Raw genomic sequence first — 14,109 nt, 5'->3', positions numbered from 1 at the left:
AGCATCAGTGAGCTCCTGTAAAGTCTGAGAAGCAACCTGGCGGCGTCTGATGGACCGAAACATTATGTCCCAGAGGTGTTCTATCGGGTTTAGATCAGGTGATCGTGAGGGCCATTCAATTGTGTCAATTCCTTCATCCTCCAGATACAGTCTGCATACTCTTGCCACATGAGGCCGGGCATTGTCGTGGACCAGAAGGAACCCAGGACCTACTGCACCAGCGTAGGGTCTGACCATGGGTGCAAGGATTTCATCCCGATACCTAATGGCAGTCAGACTGTTGTTCTCTAGCCTGTAGAAGTCTGTTCGTCCCTCCATGGAAATGCCTCCCCAGACCATCACTGACCCACCACCGAACGGGTCATGCTGAATGTTGCAGGCAGCATAGCGCTCTCCTCGGCTTCTCCAGACCCTTTCACGTCTATCACAGGTGCTCAGGGTAAACCTGCTCTCATCTGTGAAAAGCACAGGGCGCCAGTGGCGGACTTGCCAATTCTGGTGTTCTATGGCAAATGCCAATCGAGCTCCACGGTTCTGAGCAGTGAGCACAGGGCACACTACAGGACGTCGTGCTCTGAGGCCACCCTCGTGAAGTCTGTTTCTGACTGTTTGGGCAGAGACATTCACACCAGTAGCCTGCTGGAGGTCATTCTGTAGAGCTCGGGCAGTGCTCAACCTGTTCCTCCTTGCACAAAGCAGCAGATATCGGTCCTGCTGATGGGATGAGGACCGTCTACGGCCCTGTCCAGCTCTCCTAGAGTAACTGCCTGTCTCCTGGAATCTCCTCCATGCTCTGGAGATTGTACTGGGAAACACATCAAATCTTCTTGCAACAGCACGCATGGATGTGCCATCCTGGAGGAGTAGGACAATCTGCGCAACTTCAGGAGGGTTAAGAAATCGCCTCATGCTCCCAGTCGTGATAATGACTCTAGCTAAAGCCAACACTTGTGGAAAAACAGTCAAAAAAGATCAAGAGGGAGGAACTTGAAATGGCCTCCACCTGCAAAACCAGTCCTGTTTTGGGGGCCATCTCGTTGTTGCCCCTCGAGTGCACCTGTTGTTAATTCCATCAACACCAATGCAGCTGAAACTGATTAACAACCCCCTCTGCCACGTACCTGACCAAAACCTTATCAGAAAAGTGCAATTGAATTCATGCCATACCCTGATAAAAAACTGTTCCTTTAATTTTTTTGAGCTTTCTATTAAATCTAAGCTGGCGAAAAATAGCAACGTATAGAAATAACTTATGTATTCAACCCAGCAGATGGCAAGGTTTGAAATATTTGCGGTACGTCATTTAAAGAGTCACCAAAGCTGCCAATCGAGCTTTTACTTTAAGCACATGTTATTTACTGCCTACAGCCTTTGGTCTCATGACAAAAATATGTTCAGCAGATCACAATAAAATGTAAGTATAAAGTATCTTATACATTTTGGGTCTGGACCAGCAAAAGTGTCAGCTGCAAAATGCCTTTTGGAAGTTAACAATTTGTCCTGATTATTAATTTCAGACATGTACTGTAGAATGGATGCCATTCCATTTTTGTCCATAAAGTCTCAGGAAGTAATAAAGCCCCGACTTTAAACTGGTCCTTTAAGTCTTTGTACTGTTCTTAGGGCACTTGGTACCATAGTCTTATTTTCTGTGGAAAAGTGTCCTAGGTCAGCATGTTGGGGTTATATGACTGACCTTCGCCCACTTCCAAAGCTGGCTCCCCATGGCGACAACCTCCGCTTCATCTATGAGAAAGATGGGTGGATGACGAGGAAGGGGAAGAGAAAGTGAGCAGTGACAAGGGATGAAGGAAGAGAAAAGGGGGAGTGGAAGGAAATGGGAAAACAGTGGGGACAAATAGATGAGAAGGAGAGGGGTCACAGATGGGGTTGTGGGAAAGAGCAACATGAAGAGAAAGAAAAAGCAGTTAGATAAACTGAGATAATAAGAAAGAAGACAGAAGAAGGAAAGCAAGACTTACAATAAACAGAAGAGGTCACTAACTAAACATGGCAAAAAGCCCAACCCGGCTCAAGAACAAACAGTTAGAAATTATACATCTAATTCATTTTTGATGAAGCTGACAACTGACATTTTGAGACCACCAAATATAGCAATTCTTATCACAAAGGAATGGATACAAAATGGAACATGACTTTCTTTTGGATAGTACTTGACTGCCCAAATTACTCTGGCACCATCGCAGAAAAGGTTTCAAAATGTTTACACTGCTTGGTATTGACTCAGCGCTACTGGCCTCCATTTAGATGAAGTTTTCTGAAAACCAGACCACATTGAATGCATCAGTCATAACAACACACAGACAACAAAAGAGGAGGGAAAAAAACAAGGGTCCTAGCACCGAGGATGTGTTGCAAAGATTCACCTCAAAGGAAACCACCTGAAACTGGACAGGAAGTGGCGAGTATTGAAAAAGAAAGCAACTCGATTTCCTGCGCATTATCGCCTTTACAGGCCATTTTACAGCAAATGTGCTGGTTCTCCGTTCTGTTTCGTCTCGTACTTGGATGAGGTTGGTGTGGAAGAACTGGCAGAGCCCTGACCTAAATCTCATAAAAACCTTTTGGATGGGAACATTAGGAATAGAAATAGTAAAGCAGGTCTTCTCTTCTGGATCTGCAGTACATTGCCATCATTGCATTTTTGCGAGCGGATCACTGCGCATGCATCTTGGAAATCGGAATTTAAAAGCGTAGCTGTTGACGTACATAATTTGGGATAATTAGTTGCTGCAGTTCTGCAATTTGTCCTCACGTCTCACTGGCATCCTTTCTTTCACTGACAATCATATAGTGTAAGTGTAGGCTATCTAGAGACACGGCAATGTGTAAATGCTCCTTTAGAATAATACATAATATTGAGAACATTCAAACCCATTACTTATTGAATAAAAAATATTGACATTCATTGATTTGGTGCATTTGCAATGGATTGAGCAAATAAGTGAAACAAAGTACTAATATGATCCAATTGAAAAAAAAACTGTTGAAAGGGGAACATTATCACAATTTCAGAAGGGTTAAAACCATTAAAAATCAGTTCCCAGTGGCTTATTTTTTTTTTCGAAGTTTTTTTCAAAATTTTACCCATCACGCAATATCCCTAAAAAAAGCTTCAAAGTGCCTGATTTTAACCATCGTTATATACTCCCGTCCATTTTTCTGTGACGTCACACAGTGATGCCAATACAAACAAACATGGCGGGTAGAACAGCAAGGGATAGCGACATTAGCTCGGATTCAGACTCGGATTTCAGCGGTTTAAGCGATTCAACAGATTACGCATGTATTGAAACGGATGGTTGTAGTGTGGAGGCAGGTAGCGAAAACGAAATTGAAGAAGAAACTGAAGCTATTGAGCCATATCGGTTTGAACCGTATGCAAGCGAAACCAACGAAAACGACACGACAGCCAGCGACACGGGAGGAAGCGAGGATGAATTCGGCGATCGCCTTCCAACCAACGATTGGTATGTGTTTGTTTGGCATTAAAGGAAACTAACAACTATGAACTAGGTTTACAGCATATCAAATACATTTGGCAACAACATGCAGACAGCCCATTTCAGGCGCGCTAAGAACATATATTTTTCCACAATTTTAGCACTCAGGTTAACCATACCTAAATAGACACAAATACTGCATTACACAAGACTACCCGAATGTACTCGAATGATTGAAAAAAATAAATGTTTTTAAGCTAAATTATTGGTAAACACAGTTTATGTATAATAATTTACGTAAAACCGCGAGTAATGAATAAAGTTTTCATCAATTAATATATTCTGTAGACATACCCTCATCCGCTCTCTTTTCCTGAAAGCTGATCTGTCCAGTTTTGGAGTTGATGTCAGCAGGCCAGGGAAGCTAGGGTCGATATTCTTCTCTTGATCATCTTCGGTGGCATAAGGGACGGTAGCCATCTCTGTCGTAGCATAGCTTTCGTCGGTAAAGTGTGCGGAACAAACGACTGACCATTTCGTCGGCTTTCCCCACACCCTCGTATTTTTAACAAATTTCGTCCAATTTCTTGCCACTTTCGCATCTTTGGGCCACTGGTGCAACTTGAATCCGTCCCTGTTCGTGTTGTTACACCCTCCGACAACACACCGAGGAAAGTGAGAAAATGGCGGATTGCTTCCCGATGTGACGTCACAACGTGACGTCATCGCTCCGAGAGCGAATAATAGAAAGGCGTTTAATTCGCCAAAATTCACCCATTTAGAGTTCGGAAATCGGTTAAAAAAATATATGGTCTTTTTTCTGCAACATCAAGGTACATATTGACGCTTACATAGGTCTGGTGATAATGTTCCCCTTTGAAAGTGTTTACAAAGTACAAGGAAGAAGAATCTTAATTAACATCTTGAATTTGATCTTATTGAAAATTAGATAATCTTATCATTTCATTATCCATCCATCCATTTCCTTCCGTTTGTCCCTTTCGGGGTCGCGAGGGTGCTGGAGCCTATCCCAGCTGCATTCGGGCGGAAGGCGGGGTACACCCTGGACAAGTCGCCACCTCATCGCAGGGCCAACACAGATAGACAGACAACATTCACACTCACATTCACACACTAGGGCCAATTTAGTGTTGCCAATCAAACTATCCCCAGGTGCATGTCTTTGGAGGTGGGAGGAAGCCCGAGTACGTGGAGGGAACCCACGCAGTCACGGGGAGAACATGCAAACTCCACACAGAAACATCCCGAGCCCGGGATTGAACTCAGGACCTTCGTATTGTGTGAATCATAATTTATTGAACTATTTATTTCAAATACAATTTATAATAGATACTCTTTTTAACTGCATTATAGACATCAAGTCATGGATGGCAGTGCATTTCCTACAGCTCAACCAGGACAATACAGAAGTTTTAGTTATAGGCCCTGAAGGCCATAGGGAGAAACATTTGCCAAAATTAAAGATTTTAAACCAACACCGTCTTTAAAAAATATGGGTGTGACTTTTGACTCCGAGCTGACTTTTATCACACATATCAAACATATTACAAATACGTTTTTACCATCTTAAGAACATAGCCAATGTCCGCCCGTTTATCTCTCAGGCCAACATGGAGGTGCTAATGCATGCTTTCATTTCCTGTTGTTTAGACTATTGTAATGCCCTACTTTCTGGCCTTCCCAAATATCAGAAGCCAACAATTATTACAGAACTCAGCTGCCCGTGTGCTGACAAGGACCAGAGGGCGGGAGCACATTACACCAGTTTTAAAGTCGTTGCATTGGCTCCCCGTCCTCTTTAGGGTCGATTTTAAAGTTATATTATTAGTTTTTCAAATGGCTTAATGGCCTTGCGCCTTTTTATCTCTCTCACCTGCTTTTACCGTATCAACCCTCGCGGATCCTCATGTCCTCTGGCAGTGGTCTTTTAGCTATACCAAATACCAGAATAAAGACCCACGGTGAGGCGGCATTTGGCCACCATGGCCCCCACAGCTTGCCAAAGAGCCTCAGGAATGCAGAGACAGTTGATATTAAACAAAAAAAAGGCTAAAGACACATCTTTTTAATCCGGCTTTTTAGTGATCATGTTAAACTCATGTTTTTTATTGTGCTGTTTTCTATCTTAATTGTTAATATTAATATTATTGTGTTACGTTTTTATTAACTTATTCATGTATTATTTATATTATATTTTTGCAAATATTTTATCACGTTTCAAACTATTTTTTTTATATTCCGTTAATTTGTTATTCTTCAGTGTGGACGCCTAAAGGTTGGCGTTTTTCCATCAAATTCTCAGTGCCAAGCCATGTTTTGTTATTGTCAATAGTGCTGTGTGTATGTGTGATCTTTTTTTTTTTTGAACAGCACTTTGTTTTTGCCACTTTCCTGTGTATTAAAAGTGCTCTATAAATAAAGTCTGCTTTGATTTGATATCTATGCCAAACATTATAATCATCTACAGTATCTATTTATTCAATTTGTTTGTGTTACAAATGATCATTAATGGTAATAATAATAGTGCTTCATTTTGCAAGAGATACTTTTGTCATAGAGAATTAAATAGTGTCAACATAGAGTTACACCGAAGCACAACAGCTCTTGTATGTGCAAGTGGAAATGTGTGTGTTTGTGCCAGCGATATTACATAACAATGGATTAGCACATAAAAAGCCTGCCTTGATTTAGCAGATAAAATAACACCAATTAGCCGTATGCACACACTATTATGTACACATTGCTTCAAAACAGATAGGAGACAATATGGCGTGTGCCCTGGTTGACAGTCAGATTACAGTAGAACTGGAGGTTGTGTGCAAACACAAACCGCAAGAGATGCATGGATGTAACTTGTTCTTTAGGCCCCTGCAGGAATTACGTAACACAAATCCAGTCTAATTCTCCTTAATTCCTCAATGAAACTAGTGTGAACAGAGTCACAGCAGCATGAACATACACTGCTTATTAATGAGTCCCTGCCAGGCTCAGTGTGACTGCCTTATAAAGAGCTGTGTGTTGGCGAGGACTTCACCATACGGTACATATCGCGACAATTGAGTCACGATAATACAGTCACAATACAGAATTGTCTGTCATTGTTTGAATACTCCACTGAACGGATGCTAATGCAATATTGCATGAATACACGTTGAGATGAAATAAAGTACACATGGTATTTTGTGTAAATGGGATTCATGTACTGAAACTGTGTAATATCTGGGGTTTGAGCGTGTGCCTTTACAGGCTAGGCCATGTGAGTGATGTCAGCGAGTCAGAGTTGAGTTACAGTGGAACCTCGATTTACAAACTATTTGTGACATTTCCGGTTTCAAATGTTTACGAGGCCGAATATGCCTCTGTGTGCTAACCATGTGTAACCTATACGTGCTACAAATCAATGCAATATATATATGGAGTGTTATGGGCTAGGAACAGAGACTAGGGTTTCGACTCGGAGAGAGAAGGCAGAGCTTAAATTGCAGTTTGGTTCACACCGTGTATTAAAGAATTTGTGATGGACAGCAGATACATACACAACAATGAGTTGAATGGCCATTCAACATGAAAGCAATTTGGAAAACAACAGTTATTTTATACATATATACAATTCCAAGTCCATTAATTAGTGTCTCTGGATCTTGTAAAAAATCTCAGTTCAGACTTAATAAAGTTCTTGAAAAAAAGGATGGCAGCACAGTCCATGTGCTGCAGGTTAAGATGAAAAAATGTAAAGGGTCGGCTCTAGAGCCTCTTACCCGCCCAGACAGAACAGGTGGTGGGGTTCCTGGCTGGAATCTTCTAAGAACGATCCTTGGACTAGATGTTTCTTTTCCTTAGCTCGCCATCAAAAAGAGAAGCCTGGCATGTGTAAGAGTCAAGACCATTCTTATAAATCCATGTGATAACAAAATATCTTCTTTAAATAACACTAATTGTATTATAAAGTATCCAAAATATGTTCTAGTTCTTTCCTCAATATTGTACAATATAAATCAATAAACATGTCAGAATCACAATATGCAATATAATGCTAAAATAACTATTAGCAGCATAAATATGACCTATACAAAACACATTTAAAAGTACATTCAATACACAAATAGTTATCAAAGGTTTAAATCACAAACCTTGTATATTGACGATTGAGAATATGCTACTTTTAAATCCATCCATCCATCCATCCATTTTCTACCGCTTATTCCCTTTTGGGGTCGCGGGGGCGCTGGAACCTATCTCAGCTACGATCGGGCGGAAGGCGGGGTACACCCTGGACAAGTCGCCACCTCATCGCAGGGCCAACACAGATGGACAGACAACATTCTCACTCACATTCACACACTAGGGACAATTTTAGTGTTGCCAATCAACCTATCCCCAGGTGCATGTCTTTGGAGGTGGGAGGAAGCCGGAGTACCCGGAGGGAACCCACACAGTCACGGTGAGAACATGCAAACTCCACACAGAAAGATCCCGAGCCCGGGATTGAACCCAAGACTACTCAGGACCTTCGTATTGATAATAAGCACGTTTAGTGCACTGACTGCTTTGTATAGGTCTTGGCGTATGGATGTTTGATTCATTTGTTTTGCATGCTATTTTAATGACATCACTTCCTGTCCACTAGGCCACTGCCATTTTGAAGAAGCGGGACCCCCTATGTCACATTCTGTTTAAATCCTATTTTGAAGAGTTTCAATGGCGAGCGGCACTTTTGATGAGTTTATTTTCAAAATGTCCGTACTTTTCGCCAGTCAGAGCTGCGTCAGCCTGTCTTAGAGATCACTTTGTGTGATTAGAAATACTTTTAAAGTGTCCAAACTTTCACAGTCTTGCTGTATAGCTTCGGGTTTCTAGACAACCGCTTTGAGCTAGCATTTTAGCTGGTTAGCCATCGGCTTGCGGCACCTTTAGTTTGAGGGTTTTATCAGCGAAGCAGGCTTTGTTCTGCAGCAAATATTTAATTGTGATGAGACCGATACAGATGCCACAGCGGACCTTTATTACAGCGAAAGAGAAGGCATTACCTGGACACAAGCCGATGAAGGATCACCTCACACAGCTAGTTTGTGCTAACGCTAGCAGTGACTATGTGAAGCCACTGCTTGTTTATCACTCCGAAACTCCCAGAGTGTTCAACAAAGCCACAAGTAATCACAGACTCCAGGTAAACTGATTTTCCTTTTTTGTTTTTTATTGTAGCAACTTGATTGTTAAGGTTTTGGAGTCCATCAACAAGACTTTTGTGTGTGCGTGTGTTGATATTTAAGCATGCTGTAATGTTTTTTGGATTAAAAAAGGTTGTTGAGCTATTACCCCCTCGTTATATACAGTATATATTTATATATATATATAGTCGAGGTTTCTGTGGCTCATCCGTTATACAGTGCTCAATACCGGGGTAGAGCGAAATATATGTTAGGTCGGGAAAAAACAAAAGAGGCTATATCATCCCTACAAGCCTGTTTTGCAGGTTTTCCTGCGCGTCAGGGGATTTTATTGCAATAAAATCCCCTGGGCTTGTAGGGATATAGCCTCTTGTGTTTTTTCCCGACCTAACGTGTGTGTATATATACAGGTAAAAGCCAGTAAATTAGAATATTTTGAAAAACTTGATTTATTTCAGTAATTGCATTCAAAAGGTGTAACTTGTACATTATATTTATTCATTGCACACAGACTGATGCATTCAAATGTTTATTTCATTTAATTTTGATGATTTGAAGTGGCAACAAATGAAAATCCAAAATTCCGTGTGTCACAAAATTAGAATATTACTTAAGGCTAATACAAAAAAGGGATTTTTAGAAATGTTGGCCAACTGAAAAGTATGAAAATGAAAAATATGAGCATGTACAATACTCAATACTTGGTTGGAGCTCCTTTTGCCTTAATTACTGCGTTAATGCGGCGTGGCATGGAGTCGATGAGTTTCTGGCACTGCTCAGGTGTTATTAGAGCCCAGGTTGCTCTGATAGTGGCCTTCAACTCTTCTGCGTTTTTGGGTCTGGCATTCTGCATCTTCCTTTTCACAATACCCCACAGATTTTCTATGGGGCTAAGGTCAGGGGAGTTGGCGGGCCAATTTAGAACAGAAATACCATGGTCCATAAACCAGGCACGGGTAGATTTTGCGCTGTGTGCAGGCGCCAAGTCCGTTTGGAACTTGAAATCTCCATCTCCATAGAGCAGGCCAGCAGCAGGAAGCATGAAGTGCTCTAAAACTTGCTGGTAGACGGCTGCGTTGACCCTGGATCTCAGGAAACAGAGTGGACCGACACCAGCAGATGACATGGCACCCCAAACCATCACCCAACCATGCAAATGTTGCATTTCCTTTGGAAATCGAGGTCCCAGAGTCTGGAGGAAGACCGGAGAGGCACAGGATCCACGTTGCCTGAAGTCTAGTGTAAAGTTTCCACCATCAGTGATGGTTTGGGGTGCCATGTCATCTGCTGGTGTCGGTCCACTCTGTTTCCTGAGATCCAGGGTCAACGCAGCCGTCTACCAGCAAGTTTTAGAGCACTTCATGCTTCCTGCTGCTGACCTGCTCTATGGAGATGGAGATTTCAAGTTCCAACAGGACTTGGCGCCTGCACACAGCGCAAAATCTACCCGTGCCTGGTTTTACGGACCATGGTATTTCTGTTCTAAATTGGCCCGCCAACTCCCCTGACCTTAGCCCCATAGAAAATCTGTGGGGTATTGTGAAAAGGAAGATGCAGAATGCCAGACCCAAAAACGCAGAAGAGTTGAAGGCCACTATCAGAGCAACCTGGGCTCTCATAACACCTGAGCAGTGCCAGAAACTCATCGACTCCATGCCACGCCGCATTAACGCAGTAATTGAGGCAAAAGGAGCTCCAACCAAGTATTGAGTATTGTACATGCTCATATTTTTCATTTTCATACTTTTCAGTTGGCCAACATTTCTAAAAATCCCTTTTTTGTATTAGCCTTAAGTAATATTCTAATTTTGTGACACACGGAATTTTGGATTTTCATTTGTTGCCACTTCAAATCATCAAAATTAAATGAAATAAACATTTGAATGCATCAGTCTGTGTGCAATGAATAAATATAATGTACAAGTTACACCTTTTGAATGCAATTACTGAAATAAATCAAGTTTTTCAAAATATTCTAATTTACTGGCTTTTACCTGTATATATACATATATATATATATATATATATATATATATATGTATGTGTGGGAAAAAAAATCACAAGACTACTTCATCTCTACAGGCCTGTTTCATGAGGGGTTCCCTCAATCATCAGGAGATTTTAATAGAAGCATTCACATACCATGGTTTATATAGGGCACAGAGTGGGTAGGTACAGGCTGGAGTAGGGGCGTGGTGATTAGCTCATGTGTTACCTAGGAGGTGTTTCCGTCTGTGACGGCATGCTGATACAATTTCGCTGCGCTTGTTGAGGGATGACAGGTCTGGACGGTATATAATAAACAGTTTCTCTTTCAATCATAGGTTGTATCGAGCACTATTTTTTGGATAATCTTATTAAGACATATATATATATATATATATATATATATATATATAAATATATATATATATATATATATATATATATATATATATAAATATATATATATATATATATATATATATATATATATATATATATATATATATATATATATATATATATATATATATATATATATATTTATATACAGTGTCTTCAAAGTGTCTGGTTTCTTTTTTACTAAAATTGGGACTTTTGTCGAGGCTCGAACCTATTACTTATGTTTACATTGACTCTTATAGAGAACTCTGCTTCACTAAATAATTTTGCGGTTAAAGAACCATGTTAAAGAACCAATTAAGTTTGTAAATCGAGGTTCCATTGTATTTTAGCACAGGATAGCAATCTAACTAAGGGGCGGTATAGCTCGGTTGGTAGAGCGGCCGTGCCATCAACTTGAGGGTTGCAGGTTCGATCCCCGCTTCCGCCATCCTAGTCACTGCCGTTGTGTCCTTGGGCAAGACACTTTACCCACCTGCTCCCAGTGCCACCCACACTGGTTTAAAAATGTAACTTAGATATTGGGTTTCACTATGTAAAGCGCTTTGAGTCACTTGAGAAAAAGCGCTATATAAATATAATTCACTTCACTAACTTGAGTTTTGGCTAACAGCAGCTCGGTTGAATATTCTCAGTGAGTGTTGCGTGTATTACCGTTTAGACAAGTTACTGTCTATAAAGACACATTTTGCATCCAAGCCTACTATACAAAATTCAGCTTTCACAAAATAATGCTGTTTTTCATGCAGTACACTTTGACACCTCTGCACGGCTTTCTTAATTGACAATGACTAGCCGCAAACACAAAAGTTAGCTTCATTTTCAAAATTGTTTTTTACAATTACAAATTTTACAATTTGTGAAAAATGTCCAAAATTATTCATATCTGTTAACTCTGCTGGTTACACAGCCAAGTAGTTTTGCCTCAATTGTTTCTAACATTAATGTATCAATTTCACCCAATTATTGTTTTATTTTATTTTAAAAATGTTGCCACTGTTTTGTTATTTTGAGCTACCCAATTTAACACATACAAATTTACTTTTGCTCAGAATTTGGTATGAATCATTTCGGGCTTAACTTTATGTACAGTATAAAGTGTGAAGATCCACATGCACTTCTGTGTTTTTAATTTGTCTGATTTAAGAACATCAAACCCTTCAGTTGATTAACACTTGAGAAGTTTCGAAAGAGCCACCAGTTTATGTATAAAAACCAGAATACCTACATGAAAAAGGAAGATACACTAACATTATAACCTCTGGAGGCAATAACTATTCTGGTGTGACATTGTTCCAACTGCAGAATCAACAAGGACATGTTTTTATTGCCACTTTATGTGATCACCATGCCTTTTCCATTTATTTACTTGCAAAACGGAAACATCTGAATTGGAAATTCCAGACAGGCTCACGCAGAAAAGAAGTCATTGAGCTATGCCTCAGGTAAAAATATAACTGGCCTGAAGTCATGTGAACCTTGCCAGTTCCATCCATCCATGTTTTGCCGCTTGTCCAGTCTATCCCAGTTATATAAGTGAAATTCAGTTGTTCACAAATTGACCCATTGACAGGTAATTATATGTGCATAAGGTTTATAACTTAGTGAGGTCACATTTCGACATCAATTGGTATTTTACTGCAGCTTTTGGTCATAGAAGGCCTCCACTTCAAAAGTGAGTTAGTCTGATCCTCACATCATCAATTCTCTGTTTAAAGGCCTACTGAAATGCGATTTTCTTATTTAAACGGGGATAGTAGGTCCATTCTATGTGTCATACTTGATCATTTCGCGATATTGCCATATTTTTGCTGAAAGGATTTAGTAGAGAACATCAACGATAAAGTTTGCAGCTTTTGATCGCTGATAAAAAAGCCTTGCCTGTACCGGAAGTAGCAGACGAGTAGCGTGACGTCACAGGTTGTGGAGCTCCTCACATCCGCACATTGTTTACAATCATGGTCACCAGCAGCGAGAGCGATTCGGACCGAGAAAGCGACAATTTCCCCATTAATTTGAGCGAGGATGAAAGATTTGTGGATGAGGAAAGTGAGAGTGAAGGACTAGAGGGCAGTGGGAGTGATTCAGATAGGGAAGATGCTGTGAGAGGCGGGTGGGACCTGATATTCAGCTGGGAATGACTAAAGCAGTAAATAAACACAAGATATATATATACTCTATTAGCCACAACACAACCAGACTTATATTTAATATGCCACATAACAAACACCTCCCCCCTCCCGTTCATATAACTCGCCAATACAACTCAAACACCTGCACAACACACTCAATCCCACAGCCCAAAGTACCGTTCACCTCCCCAAAGTTCATACAGCACATATATTTCCCCAAAGTCCCCAAAGTTACGTATGTGACATGCACATAGCGGCACGCACGTACGGGCAAGCGATCAAATGTTTGGAAGCCGCAGCTGCATGCGTAGTCACGGTACCGTGTCTGCGTATCCAACTCAAAGTCCTCCTGGTAAGAGTCTCTGTTGTCCCAGTTCTCCACAGGCCAATGGTAAAGCTTGACTGTCATTTTTCGGGAATGTAAACAATGAAACACCGGCCGTGTTTGTGTTGCCGAAGTCGGCCGCAATACACCGCTTCCCACCTACAGCTTTCTTCTTTGCTGTCTCCATTGTTCATTGAACAAATTGCAAAAGATTTACCAACACAGATGTCCAGAATACTGTGGAATTTTGCGATGAAAACAGACGACTTAATAGCTGGCCACCATGCTGTCCCAAAAAGGCCTCTACAATCCGTGACGTCACGCGCAGACGTCATCATACCGAGACGTTTTCAGCAGGATATTTCGCGCAAAATTTAAAATGGCACTTTAGTAAGCTAACCCGGCCGTATTGGCATGTGTTGCAATGTTAAGATTTCATCATTGATGTATAAACTATCAGACTGCGTGGTCGGTAGTAGTGGGTTTCAGTAGGCCTTTAATGCTTTATATCAACTAAGAAATAAAGATGTGTAACAATACTACTAATGGCAGTGGAGCCAATGTAAAGAGTAGTAACCAGACCACAAAAAAACTAGATATAGATGCATCATTTG

At 40.8% G+C, this 14,109-nt stretch overlaps 1 protein-coding gene across 6 annotated transcripts in view; it reads right to left on the bottom strand.

Annotated features, from left to right (window-relative positions):
• LOC133618868 (uncharacterized) overlaps positions 1 to 14,109 on the bottom strand; it is a 142,684-nt gene that overhangs the window by 59,169 nt on the left and 69,406 nt on the right. For 2 of the 6 annotated variants that reach the window (XM_061979650.2, XM_061979647.2), the window contains exon 2: positions 1,697 to 1,746. The exons of 2 other annotated variants lie outside the window; for them this stretch is intronic. In XM_061979650.2, coding sequence (XP_061835634.2) covers positions 1,697 to 1,746 — 50 coding nt within the window. Of the gene's footprint in view, positions 1 to 1,696; positions 1,747 to 7,243; positions 7,347 to 14,109 lie in introns of all 6 variants that reach the window. 2 more of the 6 variants (XM_061979649.2, XM_061979652.2) reach the window with 2 other exon arrangements.

Source organism: Nerophis lumbriciformis, linkage group LG19 (assembly GCF_033978685.3).
Source record: "Nerophis lumbriciformis linkage group LG19, RoL_Nlum_v2.1, whole genome shotgun sequence".
Lineage (NCBI taxonomy): Eukaryota > Metazoa > Chordata > Actinopteri > Syngnathiformes > Syngnathidae > Nerophis > Nerophis lumbriciformis.
The sequence above is the reverse complement of the archived record's forward strand: the minus strand, read 5'-3'. Positions and strand labels throughout refer to the sequence as shown.